This window comes from Gymnodraco acuticeps, unplaced genomic scaffold (genome assembly GCF_902827175.1).
Source record: "Gymnodraco acuticeps unplaced genomic scaffold, fGymAcu1.1, whole genome shotgun sequence".
In the NCBI taxonomy this organism is placed as follows: domain Eukaryota; kingdom Metazoa; phylum Chordata; class Actinopteri; order Perciformes; family Bathydraconidae; genus Gymnodraco; species Gymnodraco acuticeps.
The window spans coordinates 1,640,093-1,664,792 of NW_022989810.1; the positions used below are offsets into that span (position 1 = coordinate 1,640,093).

Consider the following 24,700-nt stretch of genomic DNA (forward strand, 5'->3'; position numbering starts at 1 on the left):
CACCGCACACAAAGGGGGGGGGGGGGGGGGGGGGGGCATCTGTATTAACGGGTCAGTCTATAAGCACTCTAATAGCACCATAAATTACATTTAAATAACCACAAAAAGACAATTATTGTTTCCGATATTGATTTAACGAGATGCTGTTATAACATGGAAACGGCTTAATTTAAAAAAAATAAGCTTCAAAAATGTTTTATGAAGCACACTGGGTACAGCCCTGTAATACATGTGTTCCGTGTGTATATAGTCTTACGCAAGAAACACATAGCATGAACAGACTGCAACAAAACCAGTCTTACAAAACAGACTTCTGCTAAACTGGTGCAGAAGCAAAGCATCTACCTTAGATGAAGTTCACACAGAACTGTGGAAAAGGGAGAACATCTGTACTTGCTTTCAACGACATGATCAGGCTTATATATTATAAAAGTGTTGGCTAAAGTAACGCAGAATATATATATTTTTTAATTGTAAATAATTAAGTACACACACATAACAAGCTGTACCGAGTTCCTCCGGCTGCAGTTCCGCAGACGGCCGGTGTGTGGCAGCATAGCGCTGGGAGCAGAGGGAGGTGAGTATATGACGGATATGACGGATGACGGATGCGACGGAAATACACCCGAACATATTTGGTAGGCCGAACATATCTGGTACTGACACCGGCCGGCCGTCAACGGCTCTTCACGACTGGCCGTTCTGTGGTTCTCCAGATTCTACAGATGGCCAGTCCGCCCCTGCCATGAGCTGATTATCGAGCCTTCATTGTAACAGTCGCGGGTACACTGTGTATTTGCGTGGGGAGAGTTGCACTAGAAAATTCCACCCGGTACATTAATGGGAAAGCCTAAATGTTTGAGCACCCTCTATGAAACGTCAAGCTACCCCACAGCACCCCCAAAAGAAATCTCTGGGCCCGCCACTGAGCCTGCAACCCCGTTTTGAAGAAATGTGCAGTGCAAAACAGGCTCATTGCAGCCACTAATGCTGTGATAAGACCTTATATATACAGTCTATGGATAAGACACACTGTTTTGCCAAATATCAGCATTTTCTTTCCTTTCATTTTTTTGCACAGATTGCAAAGTGGCAAAGTATTATAACTTATTGTTCTAGCAAAGGGATTGCATAATTGTATTATGTATTTCTTTTTTTGACCACACAGACTTATGAAGCATTGTTTTATTATCACTGTTCTGAGGAATGCTCACGTTCATATTGATGTATTTTAATAAATGTTAACTTGGCCCATTACGTGACTATTTGTGTTGGGGGGGGCCCGACTTTTTTTTTTCTCCAAAGGGGGGCCCTGACAGAAAAAGTTTGAGAACCACTGCCCTAATGTCACATCAAATTATGAGGCTTATTTGATTGAGTATTGTTTGCAATAGGAATCTGAAACTGCAAATAAACGAGTAACTATCAAATACATTTAAAGTAGTACACAATTAAATATTGTTTTCCAAAATTAGAGATAACAGAAAATTAAAATAGGAAAGTAAAGTAGGAATACCTTAAATCTTAAATTCTTAAGCGCATTACTCGAAAAGATTAAGGACAACTTAGTTACTGGCAGTAAGTCTACTGTTCTATGTTCTGTTGCAACATGCATTACCTTCTTCTTCATCTGAATGTTTGGCCTCTTTCGAACAGGTTTACGAGCATCTTCCCTGCTCAAGTGCTTCAAACCTGAACATCGAACCCACTCACAGGAATCAGAATTACAGTCACGATGTCAGGTGGCCTGCCTGCAGTACCCGCTGTCCACCAGCTGTGGTCGCTGTTGAGGAGTTAGCAGAGTGAGAGGTCTTCCGGTTCCTCTCAGATCAGCTGACTCTGATGCTGCTGTCAGGAGACCTCAACAACTCTCTTGAAACTACGGTAACTATGAAAATTATCGAGCCATAGAAACGCTATTCACAGCTATATTTTCCCACTGTTAGCGGACATATTTTCTATTCACAGGTGAGCAAAGTAGTGACGCTGTGTTGGTGTTGTTGTGAGCAGAGCTAAGTGGCTAACGGTAGCCAATCCCTGTTGCCTGACCTTAACCATCTTTTTGCTAGCTTCGGTTTGTATACACTCATGTTAAAATCATACAATGGCTCTGTAACATTGGTAAGCAGTCAGGAAATTGACATTTTGAGTGTTGGCAAAATAGTAGAGTTTGTTAAAACACCTCTATCATTTCAGACCACGTTCTTATCGGTGTCAAATTAAACTCAACCAGAGGATTGCTTAGAGGCTGTGTTGTTAATTTCTTTTGAGCACTATCATAACTATCTTAGCTTGCTTAGTGGTAAACACCGTCAGTGCTAAAATGTAGCTAAGCTATGCAAATACAGTGCTACCTGTACTGTAGGCTAATCAGTGCTGTTGATAAGAAGACAATCTAACTGGTTCTCAATGTTGTATTAACTGTTGCACAGCACACATAAGTCTGAGTTTCAGTTTTGCTCTCAGTTTCCTCTAGCTGCATCAGAGCTGTAACCATGACTGAGTTTTGGTTGATCTCTGCCCCGGGAGAGAAGACCTGCCAGCAGACATGGGATCAAATGATGGCAGCCACCACACGTAACAACAACCTGTCCACCAACCACAAGTTCAACATCCCTGACCTCAAGGTTAGAATGGATTCATCACAATTTCACACTTTCTTTACACAATTACTTTGCATCTATGGACTTGAATAGTTAAATATGCACGTAATTGTATTTCTTGCAGGAGTTATAGTTACCTTTCATCCCTTTAAAAAAGTAATGGTTGATTTACATTTAAAGTTATATATAAATGACTCACCTTATATATCCACTGTCAAGAATAAGCTGACTGTGTGAATGGGAAGCAGTCTTGACACAGATCCGTTGCCTGCATGTTGAAGCGTTAGTTTGGTAAAGTTTTCATCCGTAGAGCAGCTCCGCTCCTATGGTTTGATTCCTCTCCGTGCAGAAGGTGAAGTAACCCCACTGACCTCGCAGCCACACGGGCCAGTAACGTTCTCCTAGAACTGCTAGCGATGCATCAGTGGCTCTAGACAAAGAGGCGCCATCATAAGCACATTGGGCCCCCGGGATGTGACTGTAGGTGGCGTGAACCTCAGATTTCACTGTTAAAACACAACCCTGGTTGACCCCGCTTCAAAACGACACAAATCTCATGACTGATGAAAGTCATGATGTGCTGATGTTTCACTTTATGTGTTCACAAACAGGTGGGGACCCTAGATGTCTTGGTTGGGCTGTCGGATGAACTGGCCAAATTAGACTCCTTTGTGGATAGGTAAGCTACCTGCTGTATTCTGACTGGAGAATGCCTGATATTCTCTTGGGCTGAACAATTTATAGTAATTTAATCAAAATCCTAATAAGGACTACTGCAATATCTAACTCGTAGAAAACGCTAAATATGTGCTAACAAACCATTTTTGTGTGGGAGAGAAACTCTCTCTGGAGGGAACTTTGGAATTTGATCCTTTGCAGACCATTTACATGCACACAAACCTATATAACAAACTACAGGAAAGTGAAAACCCCCCATAGCATAATGGGGCCCCTTTACGCATTTTAGTGCTACAGAGATATCCCTCCCTACTACTCATATTTTACAGATTTAAATTTGGTATGGATCCTGACAAAACATCACCCTATGATCAGTTTATTACATATTTTAATTTGGAAAAATAAAACAATAATGCAAAAATGATCTTTCCCTCCAATATCCTGAATCATATTGCAATTGTAACATCAGTGAAATAATCCCTTATAGATATTTTGTCCAAATCTTTCAGCTCATCATTATGAATAAGGCCTGTATTTGATAGGACATGAAACAAACCTCCTCTCCTGTGCAGCGCTCTCTGATGTACCCGCTTTTCCTTTTCCTAATCCCTTCCCTCACCTTGTAACGATGGGGAATTTCACAGAGGCTTGAGGCTAGCGGGCCTCGCAGTCTAAACTTGGCAATTTACAGTTGGGTGACACACCAGCAGGTCTTTCTTGAGTCATATTTCCACCCAGTGACCTATGTGCTGCAAGTATGTTTGAGTGTAATTTATAGTGTTTTGGAAACATTGACATAAAACGCTCACACACAGCCAACACTGCCTGAGCTTGGCTTTGCTGTAGCGATCTCCAAGAGGGTGAGAAAGAGTAGCCGGCCAACCGGTTTCACTTATCTCAATACAGCCTGTCATCAATTTAGTCTCTTTTTGGAAGTTTCCATAAAACATGTCTAAGAAAAAAAAATACCACAACTAAACATTTCTTACATTTATTCCCATTAATATTTATGCACATTAATCTAGTGCAATATCCAAAATGCTGTCATCTCAATATTTAGTAAAGTAAAACATATGAAGTATTGTGGTGCTGCAGAGAAGTCCCAGTCTACAAAGTGTATTCTACAGACTATAGAAAAAAACCACAATACATAATAAAGAAAACAAATGATCATTGTATATCATAATTATGTGAATATTGTTTAAAAAAAAGATGAATCCCTTCAATATTGCGAATCATATTGTATTTTAGACATCAGTCAAAATAATCACAATAATCAGGCTGCCCTAATTGGTATAATGTAGGTTATTTTTGTGTCCTTAATATATACAATTACATTTTCTTTCTTTATAGATTTGATAGAAAAATGTAGCCTAAGCGGCAGATGGTCTTAAGAACTTTTTAGGCCTGAGATGTGACTTGGCTCTCAGTGTTTTTGGCTTCACATCTGTAGACACAGTTGTGCTTTGATGTGCTGCGGAAGAGTGTGGATAAAAACCCTGAACTGTGCAGGTCTGCCATATTATAAATTGCCTTGTCAGGAAGTTATCTTAACAGGAATATGTGAACGGTTTTGATGTGTGTGTATGTGTGTGATGAGGTGGTGCAGAGCGACTGTGTGGTCTACGCTGGCTCTGTGCGTGCAGTGTGTGTTGGCACGGCGTGTTTTCATGTCTCCTGGCTGTTCACAGTGTGGTGAAGAAGGTTGCTCAGTACATGGCCGACGTGCTGGAAGACAGTCGGGACAAAGTTCAGGAGAACCTGCTGGCCAACGGAGGTACAGTGATGGTTACCGAACATTTTGTCCGCATTATTTATTCCACATTATTTAGTCCCGAAAAAGTTGTCTGATAATGCAACGCAAGGTTAGTTGTGCAATACTGATAAGAGCTTAAAGCACACGCTCTTAAATGTCTTAACAATGCTAGAAAACACCAACTATCTGACGGATCAGATTTGTTATAAAATGTTAGCCCTACCCATCTGTCTGACAAAAGAATAGACTGAAACTCTTTTGTTGTCTTTTTTTCAGTTGATCTTGTCACCTACATCACAAGATTCCAATGGGACATGGCAAAATATCCCATCAAACAGTCACTTAAAAACATCTCTGAAATCATCTCAAAGGTAGGTCTCTGACTTAGTTTCAATATATTATTATGATCCTAAATCAACAAATTCATCCATCCATCCATCCATCTTCTCCCGCTTATCCGTGGTCGGGTAGCGGGGGTAGCAGTTCCAGCAGAGAGCCCCAAACTTTCTTTTCCCTGGCGACATCAACCAGCTCTGACTGGGGGATCCCAAGGCGCTCCCAGGCCAGCGAGAGATATAATCCCTCCACCTGGTCCTAGGTCTACCCCTTGGTCTCTTCCCAGCTGGACGTGCCTGGAACACCTCCCTAGGGAGGCGCCCAGGTGGCATCCTAACTAGGTGCCCGAACAACAACAACAAATTCATATGGCAGATAAATATTAAGCTCAACTAATATTATCAGTGTAATGACATTTGTAGAATTAGATTCCAGTGGTGGCTGCGTAGGATTTGTCTGACTGATTTGATTAGATAATTAGCATAACTCCAGGTCCAAAATGTATTGAATAATGATGATGAGAAATCATTCTCAACATTTCATTACACGTTATTATTTAAAAAGAATATGATGCTCAATCATTATTTGTTTGTGTGTAGCTTTTCAATAACCAAATGTAACTTTGTCATACAACTATTTGCTCTAACCACATAGTATCTACGTATGTTGCAACGGAAGAGTTCTATTCTAGAAGGAAGTGGATTTAGTTAAGAAGAAAATAAATGTAACCTGATTATTATCACTTTACACTTATTAGGGATATTATTTGAGGAGTTGTCAGTCATAAATCATTCAAACACATATTTCCTCCCTAACAGCAAGTCTCCCAGATTGACAATGACTTGAAGTCCAGAGCATCGGCTTATAACAACCTGAAGGGAAACCTGCAGAACCTCGAAAGGAAGAATGCGTAAGTAATGTACAAATGGCACTTCTAACACAACATTTAGACATTTTAAGGAAGTAGCTAGTAAGACAAGCCCTTCTAAACTGTCATCGAAGTTCCTTTTTGCAAAATACATTTCCTCCACAGACCATTGACTGTCAGCACGATCTGTAAAGTTGCTGCGACTCTGAAATGCTTTGTCAACTTCTCTTGGTGGCGTCCATGTTGTTGCAACACTACTTTCTGCCTCCAGGGGGAGCCTGCTGACCCGCAGCCTGGCTGACATCGTGAAGAAGGAAGACTTCGTTCTCGACTCCGAGTACCTCATCACTCTGCTGGTAGTGGTACCAAAGTGAGGGTTATTTGTTATGTCTGTATGCAAATGATTAAATGAGCAACCTGTGGCAGCATTCTTCCCGAGGCACAGAAATCTTAGTGTCCCCCTGTTATTTGCTTTCAGGGCAGCGTACACTGATTGGCAGAAATCATATGAAGGTCTGGCTGAGATGGTGGTGCCTCGATCCTCACAGTAAGTCATGTCAAACTACATTTTAGGCAATTTGTCATTAGAAATTGTATATTTTACACATTTGCATTCTTGTACAATGCTACCTTTTTAAAAGTCGCACAGCTCATCCTCTATAAATTCTTGTATACTGCACATATTTCATTTTTGGTAATTTAATTGTAATTGCTTCAAATTAAATCAAAATTAAGTGAATTAATTTCAAGAATTAATTTATTTTATTTGAGTGATTTGTTATATATTTTTTAATTATTTTTTTACTATAATTTTTCTTGTCAACATTTAGATTTTATCTACATTTAAAAAAAAATGTCTCTCTTCAACATATACTTATATATTGAGTATTTATATGCCCATTTATGTACAGTTAGTGATTCCCAGCAGTCTAACAGGCTCCTGTCTTCTCTTCCAGTCTGCTGTTTGAAGACCATGACAGCGGACTGTTCAGCGTCACTCTGTTTCTGAAAGCCGTTGATGACTTCAAACACAAAGCCAGGGAGAACAAGTAAGAGTGGTCACACTCAGCGAACACACACACTGTCATTATGGATCTCTATCAAGAGGTGTGAAACGTGTTTCTATTTTGAAAGAAGCCGCTCTGCTAGGCAGATAGAAATAGCTCTGACTAAATATATCAGCTGGATGATTTCTGCCCTCAACATCTTATTCTAGGTTCGCAGTGAGAGACTTCCAGTACAATGAGGAGGAGCTGAAGGCCGACAAAGAGGAGATGACACGGCTCTCTACAGACAAGAAGAAGCAGTTTGTAAGTGATGTAACCGCAATACTTTTTCAAATAATTTTTCAATCTCAGGTTGAGATCTCTTTGCAATGCATTGCTCTGAAAACGTGCTTGTTGCACATGGGTACTTGAGGCCTTATACTGAACCACACATGCCCGTTATCCACTATACCAATGATTTCGTAGTAATTTTATTATTGATAAGTGTGCAAACTTCCCTGCTTTGGGACGCCCCCCAGGCAGTCCAGAGATAGTTACCGGACGCACCCCTCACACTGTAACGTCATTAGTCACGCGCAGCGCGCGACCGGTTATAAACAAACTTGAATTGTTCACAGGAGTTATGGTGTTACAGGATGTTCGTTTGTTATGTTGTGTTTATCTAAGAAATATAAATAAAGTAGATCAAATTAGTGAATGACAATATATTAATATTAATCCTAATAGTTACATTACGATTTCCTGCTAGGAACAGTATACATAAATGCTGGAACAGTCAGCTTCATGGTAAGCAATACCGGAAATGCCCGCAAGAGGGCTCACTTGACCGCAACAAGTGCAAGTGTTTTAACACGTGATAATGGCGGCTTACAGGGGGATAACGTTGTACATGCGGTAATGGCGGCTGACAGAGGCATACAGTTATACACAGCTCACCGCAATAGCACAAGACTGGAAATATATGGCGATCGTACATAAAAAAAAGTAATTATATCGACAGTCACAGCGGACAGAAAGTTAAACTACTGAACAGTTAACAGGCAGCCAGTCACACTTACGGCAAACAAGTACTGTACACAGTATATATACACACTACGCCGATTATTGTCTGTAAACTGTTATTTAAATGCAAACATTGATACAAACAGGTGCCTATGCCACAGTAACAATACTCACAGTTTCATAAACGCACAACGTGGAACACACAACGACCCGTTCACTTGCTGAAAGTCTGTTTATAACCGGTCGCGCGCTGCGCGTGACTAATGACGTTACAGTGTGAGGGGTGCGTCCGGTAACTATCTCTGGACTGTCTGGGGGGCGTCCCAAAGCAGGGAAGTTTGCACAGCCGCCCCCAAATTCACTAGATGAATTTGTAATAGCACAAATGTCCCTGCTAGAATGTGGGGTAGGCTTGTCAGTCCTCTGGCATTTCAGGAAGTGCGATGAGTTTCGCCACAGGTCGAATATATGTAGTGCCTTTAATATTCACCTCTGCAGAGCGTATCCTACCATCATCGCTCGGGTTCACTTTGGTTACCTGTCCAACTGGCCAGAGAGCCCTTGGCAGTTGCGGGTCGACAATCATGACGACCTGGTCTGTGGTTAGGTCTGGCGTAGGAGTGTGCCACTTTCGACGGAGCTGAAGGTTAGGGAGATAGTTACGTGTAAACTGGGCCCAGAAGTGGTCGGCCAAGACCTGGCTGTGTTTCCAGCGGCGATGCCCAAGCAGATCGCAGTCGCCATACACTGCTTGTGGCAATGATGCATCTCGCCGCCCCATGAGCAAGAGATTGGGTGTAATGGGGTCTGGATCAGCAATGTCAGACGTCGCATAGCCGAGGGGCTTGGAATTGAGTATTCCCTCCACTTCCGCTAGCACAGTCATCAGGACCTCTTCAGGCAACGTTTGGGTTTCAGGACCACTTGCAGTGAAGCTTTGACAGATTTGATCTCCCGTTCCCATGTGCCGCCGAAGTGTGGAGCGAGTGGTGGATTAAATCTGAAGGTGATACTCTGTTCAGCTAGCTGTTCCTTCAGACTTGGCTCGAGTGCCGCAAAGGCTTCTTGCAGCTCGCGGTCACCTCCCCGGAAGTTGGTTCCTCGGTCGCAGAGGATCTCGTAGGGTTTCCCTCTTCTCGCCACGAAGCGTCGCAGCGCGAGCAGGAAGGCGTCAGTGCTCATACTAAATAAAAGGTCCAAATGTACACACCGTGTAGTAAGGCACTTGAATATAATGCCCCACCTTTTCTCGTGTCGGCGGCCTATCTTTATGGTGTATGGGCCAAAGCAGTCGACACCAGTGGACCAGTATGGTGGTTTGTTTATGCGTAGCCGTGCAGCGGGTAAGTCTGCCATCTTAGGAATGACAGGTTTGTTCCGCCACTTGCGACACTCAACGCAGGCATATTGATGTTTCTTGACTGCTTGCCGTCCGCGAAGTATCCAGTAGGTTCTCCTCAGCTCTGCGAATAAACGATCGGGACCTGCGTGCAGCAAACGTTTGACGTAGTCCTGTATAATCAGCTTGGTGACAGGGTGGTCTGGAGCCAGGATTATAGGATGTATGGTGTCCTCTTTCAGGTATTTCTCTGCCTTCCGGAGACGGCCTCCCACTCTGATTAGTCCTACAGCCTGGTCGTATACAGGAGAGAGTGGCAGCAAGCGACTACTAGGGCTGAGTTGTTTCCCTGATTGTAGTGCGGGTCGTTTCTGCAGGGAAGGATTCTTGCTGTGCTCTTTTAAGCAGGACAACCTGTATCTCTAGTCGGCTGGATGCAGTCATGCGTGGAGCAGCCGCCCCGTGCATGGATTGGTAGGTGACTTCAAGTAGTTCAGACCATGATTTGAAGAGTGTTAGATCTGGAGCCGCAGGCTCGGCTGTTGCAATGTTGCAGCAGAAAGTGGTGTTGCGCGTCTCCTCTGTGTGTGCGCAGAACTAACCACGGGGTTAGCTGGCCAGTCGGCTGGAGGCAGTTGAAGGAAAGTCGGGCCAGATGTCCAGCGATTGGGCTTCGCTAAGTCCAGTAGATGCTTTCCCCTTGTAATGTCGTCAGCGGGGTTCTCTTCAGAGGGGACGTATCTCCAGCTGTCGGTTCCGATGAGCTCCTGGATTTCCGCTATCCTTGTCCCTACAAACACTTTGTATTGCTGGGAGTCAGACTGAATCCAGTGGAGGACTGTAGTGGAATCTGACCACAGGATTGTTTTGTGTATTGACAGTGTCAGCTCGGTATGCAGCAGCTTGGCCAACTGTGCTCCAGTCAGGGCCGCACACAGCTCTAAGCGGGGTATTGAGAGCTGTTTCTTCGGGGCTACACGTGACCTTGCCATCACGAATGACACCTGCACTCTACCTCTGTCGTCTTCAAACCTCAGGTAGGCGACGGAGCCGTATGCTCTCTCAGAGGCGTCAGAGAAGATGTGTAGGTCGGCTGAGGTAATGTCGGGAATATCAGAAGTGTAGCACCGTGGCAGGCTGATTTTCTGGAGATTTGGCAGCTCTCTTTCCCAGGCTTGCCACACAGGGAGAAGTTCATCTGGCAGTGGTGCATCCCATCCACTTTCCTTCTTCCAGAGGGCTTGAACTATGACCTTGGCCCGTGTGGTAAAGGGGATGATGTAGCCGAGAGGGTCATATTGGCTGGCCAGTACTCGGTACACGTACCTCAAGGTGGGTTCAGCTGAAGGAATAGCACGGTGCTTGTATCCCAGTGTGTCGGTACTACAGCACCACAGGAGACCGAGCGCAGACTCTTGAGGGTTGGTCTTATTAGCGTTTAGCCATAGCTCACACTCAGCTGATTTGGCTTCTGTAGGGATGTGTGAGATAACGTTAGGCATGTTGCTGGCCCACTGTCTTATTTCGAAGCCTCCGCTGGCAAGGACTGATCTCAGCTTGTCAATGAGGTTTCTGGCCTGGTCCTGGGACTGCAGAGACTGGAGACAGTTATCCACATGGAATGAGTGCATCACAGATTTAACTACCTCTTCATTGTCTTTGCTGTGGTCGGTCACGTGGCGCTGCAGGGCGTATGTAGCACATCATGGGCTACAGGTGGTCCCGAAGGGCAGTACACGCCACTCGTAGACATCTGGACTGCGATCTGTCTCCCCGTCTCGCCACAGGAAGCGGAGCAGTGGTTGGTCTTCAGGGAGGAGACGCACTTGATGAAACATGCCACGTATGTCTCCGCTGATGGCCACAGAATACTCTCTAAACCTCAGCAGCACGCCAAGCAGCGCTGAGCCCAGGATCGGTCCACGAAGCAGATTGTCATTAAGAGAGGCTTGTTGGCAGTTAAAGGAGCAGTTGAAGATGACTCTGTGTTTACCATTGTGTTGTACAAGATGGTGGGGAATAAACCATGACTCCTTGGAGTTGCTCACCTCTTCAGAGCTAATCTTCACTGCATAACCAGCCTTTTCCAGCTTATGGATCTCCTCATTGTAGACTGCTGATAGCTTAGGGTTGATAGACAGACGACGTTCTGTAGCTCTTAGAAGAGCCATTGTTGCAGTAGGAGGTGCATGCAGAGAGGGGGCACTTTGCTTACGCAGTAGTGGAGTGGCGTAGCGAGACACATCGTCAACTTTGACACGTACAGTCTTGTCCTCCAGTAGTTCAATGGCTGCTTTATCCTCACCAGAGCGGGTCACTTCATTGATGCTCCTGAAGGGGAGTGTGTCGAGCTGCCAACGTTTCTCCACGTTCTGATGCAGCTCCTCTGAAGGGGAGAGGAAGGATGAATGGAGACAGTTGCTCTCACCTGCTGACTGCTGGCTGGTCCCTGTATAGTCCATCCGAGTGCCGTGCATACAGCCACTGGGCAGCCTGTTGGGCCTGTGCACACAGGCTGTTTGGGGATGATCAGATGTGTGTTATCTGACCCGATGAGCAGCATGGGCTTGACCTTATTAAAGGACGGCAGTGGGATGTCCCTAAGATGTTTGTATTTTTGCTTCAGGGACTCAGCTGCACGTGACTGCTCTGCCAGATTCAGCTCGGCAGCTGTAAAGGCCTGACTGATATTGTGTTTCGCACCTTTCTTCGTCATGGCTGACACTTTGAATGACACAGTAGCTCCTTTCACCTGCACTATTTATTGCCTAATTGTCCTGAGGGATATTACCTCTTCCTGTCCGAGGAGGCCGAGATGGCGGGCAGCAGCTGGTAGTATGATAGTTCTTTCAGAGCCATCATCCAGTACAGCGTACGTGTCCAGGGTTTTCTTTCCATTCTGTAGTCGGACAGGGACAACCTTAAGCATTACTTTGCCTGACCGGCTCACTTGGTTTGTGAAGACCACACTGGAGGAAGCAGTTACAGTCAGTACAGTCATTGTGAGGGCCACATCGTGCAGTATGATAAGATGTTGTTGTCCACATGTTGCACATGGTTTCTTTAAGGTGCAGTTTTCAGGCGTGTGCCCTCTCCCACACCTCCAGCATTTCCTGTTCTCCTTTATCCAGCTTGCCTTTTCAGTGTTAGTGGGTTTAGCAAAGTCGGCACAGGCGTTGAGGTAGTGCTCCTGGTTCTTACAATAAGGGCAGAAGGGCTTAAAACGTTCACGTTTATTTAGCTGGGCAGGAGTGCTAGCAGCAGGTGATGGATTAGAGTGTTGGGCTCCCTGCTGGCTACCAAGCAGTATAGTAGCAGGTCTGACTCTCTGTGGCTTAGCCACTCTTCGCTCCTTACTGTCTGTGTGCACGTGAAACCTGTAATGTCTGGACTTTCCTCTCGAGCCACGCAGCTAGGTCAGGGAGAGTATATGTGAGGTTACTACCGCTCTGGATGATTCCTCTGTTGAAGCAGTATTCCACGATCGAGTCTCTGAAGTGAGGAGGGAGTTTGCTGAGTAAGGTGTCAACATGAGACCCACATCTCAGCTCGGATGATGAGGGGCCTTCCATGGTGTTTAGCATTCCCACCAGAGTGCCAACTGATGCTGCAAAGTCTTCAAACGCTTGATAATCACCAGTTTTCACTGCTGTAGCGTTCAAGATGGCTTTAAGCTCTCCCTGCACCAGTTGTCTTTGCTGGCCATAGCGTTGGGTCAGGGTTTGCATGGCACTTGTGTATGGAGTCGGGCTGTCGATGTACCTCTTAGCTACCTGGAGTGCAGATGGGAAGGTGAGGTGATCGAGGAGGATTTGGTATTTATAATCCTCGGACAGGTGTTGGTGAGGGCCAAGCACGCTGTCCAATCCATTTTTGAGCATAAGAAAGTCAGTTTCTTTTCCTGAGCTGAAGATGGTTAATCTTGACTTTGGGATGCCATATGATGATGCAATCGCCATCTCCATCATACTGGGTATGTTAGGATTAGCTGTAGGCCAGGCCGGTGCAGGAGGCTGCATCATGTAGGAGTGATGTACTCGAGGTGTTGCAGCATACTGCATAGGCTGATATGGCTGTGGAGCCGTCTGCCAGTACCGGTGATGTGCATTATATGGCTGTTCCGGTGGAGCTGGCGCAGACTGTGGGTATGCAACAGGAGCAGGAATAACACCTGGATGTATTAGCCAGGCAGGAGGTTCAGGCTGTACCACAGCAGGAGAAGTGACAGGTGACGCAGGCTGCATCAGCGAAGCAGTGGGTGCAGAATGCGTGTCTGTTGCAGAAGCTCTTGGAGCCATAGGAGCTGCAGGCTGCATCTGTTCAGCAGAAGTAACAGGCGCCACGGGGGAAGTCTGCTGTGTCTGCGGTGCAGGAGGATCAGCCTGTGTTTGAGGTGGAGACTTTGAAGGAGACGTTTGGAGAGGAGCAGGATGAGCTTGAGGATATGAGAGTAAACCTGTTTCTTCCATACGTTGGTTCGTGGGAGAACACAGCTCCAGTTGAGGGAGGCTGCAGTAGCGACTCTGGTATGCTGTAAATTGTTGTGAGTGGTATGAAGGGTAAGCCACGGCACTTTGTGGATGTGAGATGACCTTTACCTTGTCCATTTCTAGCTCTTGCATCTGCCTGCTAATCGTCTTCCAGCGTGCCTCTAATCGTTGCCAGTTATGATCTGGAGTGCCAACAGGGTGATGTGCTGCTACAGGGTAACCGACATGTCCTCCTTGGCTGGGCGACTCGTCATATGCTGGTCTCGGTGATGAGACAGGCCTCATATGGGGGGGATAAAGAGGTTGATGTGGGTAGCTCAGCTCGAAGTCCTCCAGATGTCCGGGAATGCGCCGCACTCTGCTGGGACGGGGACTGAGCGGTGGCTGCCCATCATACAGCTCCCTGGATGTGGCCATAGCGCAGCTTGTATACCTCCGGCTCGAAGGACCATTTGTGAAATTATGAATAATGAATGCTGGTGTATACCTATGCCATAGACTGTATATATAAATGGACGTAGTATAGACATAGACTCTATGGTGTATACAAGTCTGGCCTAAATCTTCTGTCAGAAAGATTGCAGCAATCCAGGGGATGCAGCCTGCGTCACCTGTCACTTCTCCTGTTGTGGTACAGCCTACACCCCCTGGATTGCTGCAATCTTTCTGACAGAAGATTTAGGCCAGACTTGTATTCACCATAGAGTCTATGTCTATACTACGTCCATTTATATATACAGTCTATGGCATAGGTATACACCAGCATTCATTATTCATAATTTCACAATAAGCATAGTTTATTTTGTACTACTCTTCTCCTGTTTTGGCCAGATTGTAAAACTGCCACATCAAAATGAAATCCTAACCCTAATCTGTCTCTGCAGGGCCCTCTGGTCCGATGGCTCAAAGTGAACTTCAGTGAAGCCTTCATCGCATGGATTCACATCAAAGCTCTGAGGGTCTTTGTGGAATCTGTTTTAAGGTCATCTGAAATACAGTCTTAAATGAATATCACCCAACGTATACTTATAAACCCAAGTGTGATCTTCATTGGCAGCAGTAAAAGTTGAGCTGTGTGTTCCTGCAGATACGGGCTGCCGGTGAACTTCCAGGCCATGCTGCTGCAGCCCAGCAAGAAGACCATGAAGAGGCTGAGGGAGGTGCTCAACGACCTGTACAAACATCTGGACAGCAGCGCGTCCGCCATCATCGATGTGAGTACTGTCAGCATTTCATTTTTATTTCTCTGTTCTTTCATTTTCTTATGTACTTGTTTAAAAAATTATTATCATTATTTTGATTATTTGACTTAAAGGTGGGGTAGGTAAGTTTGAGAAACCGGCTCGAGATACACTTTTTGTTATATTCCATGGAATGCTCTTAACATCCCGATAGCAATGAATATCTGAAGAGCTTTGACAACAAATCCATACAAAGGTCATCTGTGGAAGCCGTAGTACTGTAAAAAGCACGACCAATCATCTGAGCCGGCCCGGCTAAAGTAACTGGATGGCCTACCTGCCTGTCAGCCTTCCATCTGTGCACAAACTTATCTCGTGCCCTCATTGGTCATGTGCGCGTTCGTGTGTGTTGGAGGAGGGGCTCTGTAAGGAAGTGGCAGATTTCTTCCGGCTGTGTATTTTCAAATTCTAGCTCACTCGAGCTGGTTTCTCCAAAATGACCTACCCCACCTTTAAGTATTGTTCATGTGTTTACTATTTTATAAAGGTTAGGCCTGTAGCAAAATTATGACATTTGGCAGAAAATGGCAGAAGTTATTATTTACTATAAATATAGATTTACACCTTTGACTTCTTTATAAAAAATGCATTAATATGTGTTTTTTGTAGTTATTTTAGATGTTGATTTCACATTGTAGTCCTTTGCTGAAGACCCGTTCATGTCAACAGCAGAACAAGCTGCATGTCCTTTGGTCACAATACAAACAGATTCTAAGCCCTTTATATATTGTTGTGTTTTCACACTTACAAAAAGTCAAGTAAGCAGAAACCAGACTTTATAAATGCCAAATAAAGATGATTTGTGGGTGTCCAACGATGCAATGCAAAAAGGAAATGGAGGAACTGATTTATTTTTTAGGTTGAATTCCCTTTGACATTACAAGGCTCCGTTTCAACATTCTTGCCTTTTGATAGTGAATACACATCTTAGTTATTGAATACTTTCCTAATAGTTTAAGATGGTAAATGATGTTGTTTTTTGTATACTAACTCCAAAAATAAATTCTACTATACTATATAGTATGTAATGTAATACATCCTGTATAAAGTAGGAATGAAGAGAGTAACAGCTGCGCCTTCCCATGGCCAAAGCTGGGTACTGCATTCAAATACAGCAGATATTACCTTACCACATACAATCTATGCTGTTAAATTATTTACATGTATGTTATAATAGTTTTTAATTGAGGTATATAGCTGTATTAGCCAAAAATACGTAGTTGTCTTTTTATTATTTTTCTAGATCTTTCAATCAAAACAATAACAGAAGATGTGGTTTGGTGAAGTTGTGAAGTAGTGTGAGATGCTGTGAGTGGCCTTCTTCACCTCCATTGCAGTCAGAATCTGCTAATAATCCACAGAGGTCTCCTCTCCAAAGCTAATGGATCCGTGTGTTAAAACCAGTGACAACAAATACAGCACTTTCATTTAAAAAGAAGTGTTTATCCAGAGGGGCTGTGAGCTGAGCTGCTGCTAACGTTGGCTCATCTTAAGATCCAGGCATCTGATGACTTGAATCCTCATTCGGTTCAAATATAGTTTAAAAGGTATCACCCTTGGCGTCTCAAATCTATTGCTGCGCTCGATGTTCACATTTGTTTAACTTTGACCTCGATTGCCACTGATGTGCAACCAATCAGTTGACAGCTGTATGAAACGACGCAGGCAAGCAGGTAAAGTAACCATAGAAACAAAACTAACAAGCTGTTTTCACTGCAAGGCCCTACACCACGGTGAGCAAAGAGCTAATTGTGTACCATGTGAAGGCAGCTTTACCTTGACTAAAATGTCCCATTTCTTTTATTTGGACATGTAACGACCAAATTCAACAAATTAGATAATATTGTTTTGTCGTTTTTAGACATTTTAATGCGGAAAAGTTGCATATTTTACTCTTAAGTTTTGGAATTCAAAGATTGAAGATAATGTAGCGATGCCTGGGGTTTAGGGAGTGAGAAATGTTTGCTAGGCACTACATGCTTTTGTGTTTTTCCTCAGAATACTTCATTTGACCTTTTTGATTTTATTTTTTTCTTATTGGTAATTCTTTTTCTAAAAGACTTATCTTGTTTTTTTCAGTGTGCCATGGACATCCCAGGCCTAAACCTGAGTGTGCAGGAGTATTATCCTTACGTCTACTACAAGATCGACTGCAACCTGTTTGATTTTAAAGTGTAAAAAACGTTCCTTATTTTCTTCTTTTTGTTGTGTGTTAAATACGTTTGATATTTTCCTGGTACAAACCTCCCTCTCCCCCCCCCCACCCTCTGTCTCCTCACCGGCTCCTCTCCTCATCATGAATGACGCTGCATGATTATTATTTGTGGTGTAAAATCTCATCAGCTACCACTTTCACAACCAAGGGACAAAAAGTGACTTTAAATTATTGATCTTGTTTACAGTTTTTTTTTTTCTACACAGATTTTTTCATGTGAAATGAATTAAGAAATCATATTGAAAAGTTATATTTACTGTGTCATTCCATTCGTGCTGTGTGTATTGATAGCTTCTGTGATCTGTGTTTACAAAATGGTGCACCATGGCAACCTGATCTGTGTGTTTCTGAGATTGTGGGGTCAGACATTGTGAAACAAAGATGTGATGTGTGTGTGTGTGATTTTGTGAATATTTGCTGTCAAATAAGTATCAGAGTATTGTGTAAAAGATTGAATAAATATGATTGGATAAATGATATCTAACGTGTCAATTTGTGAATAAGTTATTAAAGGACCACTATATATGATTCTTTCTCCGACTTTATTTTGATTCAACAGAATTATGAGAACTTTATGTATTTGGTGGGTGTTATATGGTGATGTGCATGTGAGAGAAATAAAGAGACATGTAGGCGGTGTCTCTGTGCAGCCTTGTGATGACTCATGATCACAGCCACAGGCATTTTCAAGAACAGTTCCCCTTTAAGGGGAAATCCTTTGGAATCCACATAACTACAGGAATAATACCTCCGCTTCAGCATGGAGGACATCTGGAAAAGCCAACAGCAGAGGGCACCAAACAGACACTTCAGATCAAATCCATGCATGATATTGAATTGGTGCTAACTGTTAGTAACACAACCTTAAAAGGTGTCAGATGTATAAGTACTCATAATGCAGGATGTGTCCCTGTCAGTGTTGTTTTTATAATATTGTTGATGCATTAACGTGAGCAATCCTTTCATCTGTGGCTGGTCGAGCCCATTGTATTCTGCATTACTGTTGGGAAATGTGGGAACATCTACTAAAAGAAGGATTCCAATATGTATCTTCAAGTCATAAAGGTCAATCATTATGTGTGAACAGGTACTCTTTCTCAAAGTCAGAAAACAGAGAAGTTACTGTAAAACTTGTGATGTCATCAGATACAAAGTAGGTAGCTGCTTCATAGACAATTAATGGGATTTTGTGCATCCACAGAATGTTTGTTAAAGTAACTTTATTGCAGTGTTATCATTTGCGAAACAGACCATTAAGATATCAATATTTTAGAAATATATATTAAAGTTAGTGCAAAATTGAAATTCTCACTTTATGTACAATAACCTCATAATTGTACCTAAGTGCAGAACGAGTACATGTATATTTCTGGCACAAACAGTTTAAAGTGTATTCCCAGTCATACAAAGATCTAGAAATTGGCACTTGAACTACAAATGTAATGTTATACAACAAAGATCACACATGAACATGTTGAACATTAATAACAAAGAGTCAAATATAATATATGTATCACACACAATTCTGAAAACTACAACAGAAGGAGTGAAAAACAAAAATGTAAAAAATGACAAGTGGCCAAAAAGGGTATACTAGCAATAACACAAAAATGATTACAATTGTGCCTACAGAAAACAGATGTTGTAAAGGGCTCTGCTCTCCCACTCAGGTGTTTTCAGTTTACCTGATTAGGTTATAGATGTGAGCAATCTCAACATACTGACAACAATCAAACACTTTCTTTGCACACCTGCTCTGTGCTAATAGGTGTCTAATTAGGCAAATTGAAAACACCTGTGCTGTGTACATAAGAGAAAAAGTAAGAACACGAACAACACAAAAAAGAAAGACACAGTAAATAAATAAAAAATACTCAATGAGATAGACAAAATAGAATTTCATTTAGATAGGAGATGTTTGAGCCAAAAAAGCTCTACTATGTACTAATTAAAAGCAATGAACAAACTACAAAAAGTAGAAGTATAAAGTCCTCCATGTTACTTTTGTTACAAATTCTACATATAAAAAAAAAAATACATGTTATATAAGCATGTGAGGAATTAAATAAAACAACACACTTTTCCAGTTTAAGAAAGTAATATATAGAAACTGCCATCCACTCCTGTGCTGAGATATATCGACATAAGTTATGAGAGAGTTTTCCTTGTCTCAATCAGTTTGTCATAATTTGTGATAATAATTAAACACATGCCATTAATGAGGAATGTTCCATGTGAACATAAACGAGTGCACCACCTCAGTTACCTTAGTGGTGCAAATTGAATTGAAGGATTTCGGCGGGTTAGGGTTATTTAACCCTGGGTTTCTGGGAATTTCTTCTTGTCTGGTTGGCGACCCAACTTTGACCTTAATTAAACATGCCTCAACACACAACACTGAATTTAAAAAAGAAAGAAAAATAGTTCAATGCATGCACCATCTTTAAAAACCAATCCAACTGTAAAAAGCCAGGGAACAGAGGAAGGGACATTTAGTGCGTGTGAGTGTGTGTGTGTGTGTGTGTGTGTGTGTGTGTGTGTGTGTGTGCGTGTGTGTGTGTGTGTGTGTGTGCGTGTGTCTGTCTGAGTATGTGAGTGTGAGAGAGAGATCATGTGATGAAGGAGTGAGCCTTGCTTGCTGGGTAGTGATGTGTGCACGCACGCACGCACGCACACACACGCACACACACACACCACACACACACACACACACACACACACACACACACACACACACACACACACACACACACACCTCACACCGTCTCCTGACTGCTGCTGGTACCGGAACCTGAACGAGGCTTGGGGCGGGGAAACAACTTCCAGTGTTCAGCTGGCTCCTGTAGGGGAGGGCAGCATCGATGCCCCGGCTTGGACCTGTTCTCCTTCCCAGGCCTCCTGCGATGAGACGATGAGAGGATGGCCGAGCAGCGGCGCGGGGACCACGGTGGGTTGACGGATGCTGCTGCGGCGGCTCACCGGGATGAGCAGCAGCATCACAACACGATGAATTCACCGGAGGAAGCGGGAGCGATCGAGGCTCTATCTCTGGAAGAGATACTGAGGCTTTACAGTCAGCCCATCAACGAGGAGCAAGCATGGGCGGTGTGTTATCAGTGCTGCAGGACGCTGGCGAAGGAGCACCGGGACAGGAGGAGCTCCTCCGCCGCCGCCGGCGCATCATCCGCGGCTTCGATGAGGATCTCTGGAGCGGGGGATGTAAGGATACAGAAAGACGGCTCTGTGAGGGTGGATCACCAGGGCTGTGAAGGTAAGATATTATATAAGACTGGGCGTGCGGATCTAGGCCAGGCCATCACTTGCATTTCAAATAGAGGTGTTGTGATTCAATGTGTAAAATACCTATAGACTACACCACGGCAGGACATGTGAGGCTATAATCCCCAATTGGAATAGTCTAGAATACCACAGAGCAATACTAGCCTAAATAAAATAGGAAGGCATACACTTATATTCATCCCCATGTGTGGAGGCTCTGTTTTCCCTGATTAGCTGCTTTATTTGTATAGGCCTACCTCAATATTAATGTGCAGCTTTACACATGACCTGCTCACATAAACAAAGAGACCCCTACTGCTCCCACTGAAGGCACGTGTGTGCATCATGTGGTTCCATGTCCTGTTAAGGAGCCTCTCATACTGTATCAGATCAGGGTGTTCATTCCACTTCATCTGATTACAGGCTGTGATTATAAGCTGAAATATGCAGGGGCACTGATGGGGACCCATGCCTGTAATATGTGTAAACAGAAAGTGATGCATTGTATCTTTATGGTTTGATACAGCTGCTCCTAACTGTGTGCCAGTGGTTATTACAGCTATGTAATTGATGAGGTGCTATACAAATGGAGAATTATCGCCATGCTGAAGTTAGTGCCACCCTGAATGGATCCAAGAAAGTGAGAGGAGACATACAGCCGAGCATGCCAAATGAAAAGTCACTGCAATATTCTGGAAATATCTCTTTGGGGGTTTTACACCGTGTCCATGCAGAGCGTTTATAATAGTGACTTTATTGCACATTAATGTAATATGTGTCTCATATGGGAGACATTTTTTCTGTGGTATTTGTCTTACATCCTACAGATCTTTTTGAACAAGGTATATAATTAAGCTGAAAACAAAACAGATGACACTGCCATGTCCATGTGGTGTGTGGCCACAGGGTGTGTCTCTGAACATGCTCATACAACACACACGTTACTTGTCATTCAAACAGAGGCCTGGCATGTTATGCTGTGATCACATGCAGTCGGACTAAATGCCTATCTCTATCTATCTCTGTCTCTGATTAATGGACTATACCTTAGGGCCAGAGGGATGTGCTCTTCAATCGCAATACACACACACACACACACACACACACACACACACACACACACACACACACACACACACACACACACACACACACACACACACACACACACACACACACACACACACACACACACACACACACACACACACACACACACACACACACACACACACACACACACACATTCTGAACACGGCCTAGTCAAAATGTTGGCCTTTGATTCAATAAAGATATGAGACGCTTTGTTTCATAAACTTCTATGAGCAATTGTGAGAGGCACAGCTGTGATGAAGAGCTGCCTGCTGCCTGTAGGTATGTTATATGCTCACAATGAATGGGCTATTTTTAGGAGCATGGAAGCAACCATTGGAGAGGGGGGGTCTAGGCATTTACTCCTCCGTTACTCAAGTAATGTCATCATGCAACATCTGTTAAGAATGTTTGCAGTCAAAAATTGCATTTGGCATATGCAATGTTCATGAATGTCATGTTTTGTTTCTGTTAATATTGCGTCAGTAATTACGTTAATATTTTACAAATTGACATTTCCTTCACATCATACACCATATTTATACACACTTAGTCTTTTCATGAAGTAGATAATGTGGAGCACATTATCCTATACGGACTGTGACATGTATCTAATACTTGTATTTATGTATTTTAAACATTTTCATTTTAGCTGACAATTTCATTTTATCATACATTTCTTTTAGCTATGTATTTATGCTTGCTGGATAATCATACACTTAAAAAACCACCACGCTAGCTGCATCAATATTTTGAGACATTTCTTAGGAAAGCAGAATATTATCTCTATTAGATAAGATAAAATAAGATGAGTTAAGATAAGATAAGATCAGAGCAGATAATCCTTTGTTGATCCCCGAAGGAATAGGCATTACGATTGAAACATAGGACATTAACAACATTAAAGAAAATATAAATAACAACATTTTATAAACCTACAATGATAGAATTAGGTAAAGCTATTTCCTGTGATTATAGGTTGTGTTAATAAATAGGCCATAAGCAGCAAGGAATGATCAGTTAGCTTATCAGCTAAAGCAATCCATATGGTACATCGTTAAAGAGGCATGGTAGGCTTTTTTGGGGTTACCCTTTCCTGTAGTGTGTTGTATATGTTTGTGTGCATGTAAATGGTCTGCAAAGGCTAAAATCCCAAAGTTCCCTCCAGAGGGAGTTTCTCTCCCACACCCCCATATTCTTGACCTTTCTTTCGATTTTGAACCCTATCATAACTGCACGAGCATCTCCGGTTGGTTGTCACTTTTAAATAATTCTAGGAGTGTTTTGCAACTTCAACCACCCAAATGTTTTCAGTTTGCAGGGTCTTTTGCTCATCTAATTTCCACTTCTCTGTGCTAGTCAGCATGGGCTCTCAATCGCCCTGATGCACAAACTCATTCATGTCAATAATAAGATGAGTCTGTGGCAAACGTTTTTAAGGATTTAGGACGTTTGAAGTTATCATCTGCTAACTTGACTTCATGTGAAATCCAGACAAGGTTAGGTTTAGCCCTTGCTGTCACTCAAAACCTCCCTCGACAGGATTCTTTATTGTGCAGTTTATCTGGGCTACCTGACACTTTGTATTATATCTGAATACATCCTGAAAGCAGGACACTTTAAATAACCTCTCTAAATATTTTTCTCATGCCTTACTGGATTTTACTTCATGTTATCCTCCCCAAGTGTTAGAGAACTAAGGAGAACACCCATTCCTTTATCTGCCCTATTTGTTTGCAGTACACACTCACTGTGTATTGGCAGTGTGGACCTGCTGATGCAAGTTTAGTTCATGACATAATGTGATACTATACAAAACAGCCATTTGTTAGGAGGGTCATCTGTTTGTTCATGATGCAGTGCAGATGTAGCCTGGAGTAACATTTAAGTGGGTCTTCTTTTTGAAAGGAAGTACTTTCATGGAACACGGCTTCCTGGAAGGAGGTTTGTCCTCAGCGATCACATGCTGCTTAAAAGTAATTACAAATGGCACTGAGCTTTCATTAAAACTGGTCTAGTTAAAGGATTGGAGCCAGAGCTCAGATGCATTTCACTGGGATTGTTTAATGAGAAAGAGAATATGTAATCACTGATAAGTTAGCTATAAGCTACAAAGATTCTTAACCACAGAGCAAACTGTCAGACAGAAAAAAAATCGCCTTTTTAAAATTCCACCATCCTTTAAACATGAACTAGTAATATAAGCATTTATGAAGTAATGCAGTTATCTTCTATTCTATTCTTACAGTCATTTACATTTCTTTAACCAAAACCAACTATGAATTGATCGTATTAACAGTAATTTGTTGTCCAAAACTGTTAACAGAAAAGAGCATGTCGACATGCTCTTTTATCGCCATGAGATCAATATTGAGTGAATCTCACATTCACCATCATGCGTACTGAAAATACTCAGTGTCACACCAAATGTGTTTTAATCCTCAGCTGAAAATAGTCCCTAACGAATGCTCAGTTTCTTTCTGTTTTTGAGTGTCCAGCTGTTGAATAACTGACTCCTTTACTGAAAACAGTTCCTCAAGATTCACTGTTTGAGTAGCAATGAATAGACTTGGGGCTTATGGAAAGTTTACGATGGTCAGACTGTATTATTAAGTGGAGTAACGGATTGTTAGCTTATAGTTTATTACTTTATAGTTTGTTCACGTTCCAACATTATCATAGGTTCATGATGATGATTCTCATTAAAACACTGACATATTTTACTGTAAGAATACGACATCAATACCAAATAGACTGTAATGGAACAGTGTTATCGTGTGTGTGTGTGTGTGTG

The 24,700-nt window shown here is 42.8% G+C and overlaps 2 protein-coding genes across 7 annotated transcripts in view; both read left to right on the forward strand.

The window, feature by feature from the left end:
* Positions 1 to 1,728: 1,728 nt before the first annotated feature.
* Positions 1,729 to 18,014, forward strand: LOC117554338 (V-type proton ATPase subunit C 1-A-like). 3 transcript variants are annotated; one of them, XM_034228734.1, is made up of 14 exons: positions 1,757 to 1,884; positions 1,969 to 2,074; positions 2,467 to 2,627; positions 3,215 to 3,282; positions 4,973 to 5,058; positions 5,314 to 5,408; positions 6,192 to 6,283; positions 6,513 to 6,611; positions 6,720 to 6,788; positions 7,198 to 7,290; positions 7,458 to 7,551; positions 14,964 to 15,061; positions 15,167 to 15,293; positions 17,400 to 18,014. In XM_034228734.1, the coding sequence occupies exons 3-14, from the start codon at positions 2,496 to 2,498 to the stop codon at positions 17,496 to 17,498; spliced, it is 1,152 nt and encodes a 383-aa protein (XP_034084625.1). In that variant the 5' UTR covers positions 1,757 to 1,884; positions 1,969 to 2,074; positions 2,467 to 2,495; the 3' UTR covers positions 17,499 to 18,014. The 3 variants fall into 3 exon arrangements, with proteins under 3 accessions (XP_034084632.1, XP_034084625.1, XP_034084640.1); XM_034228741.1 differs by lacking the exon at positions 1,969 to 2,074 and having other exon boundaries at positions 1,729 to 1,884; XM_034228749.1 differs by lacking the exon at positions 1,969 to 2,074 and having other exon boundaries at positions 1,802 to 1,968.
* Positions 18,015 to 20,235: 2,221 nt separating this feature from the next.
* spire1b (spire-type actin nucleation factor 1b) overlaps positions 20,236 to 24,700 on the forward strand; it is a 49,366-nt gene continuing 44,901 nt past the window's right edge. Inside the window, exon 1 of one of the 4 annotated variants that reach the window (XM_034228787.1) lies at positions 20,236 to 20,806. In XM_034228787.1, the coding sequence (XP_034084678.1) occupies positions 20,455 to 20,806 (352 nt within the window). In that variant the 5' untranslated portion in view covers positions 20,236 to 20,454. The remainder of the gene's footprint in view (positions 20,807 to 24,700) is intronic. The other 3 variants (XM_034228796.1, XM_034228802.1, XM_034228809.1) reach the window with 3 other exon arrangements.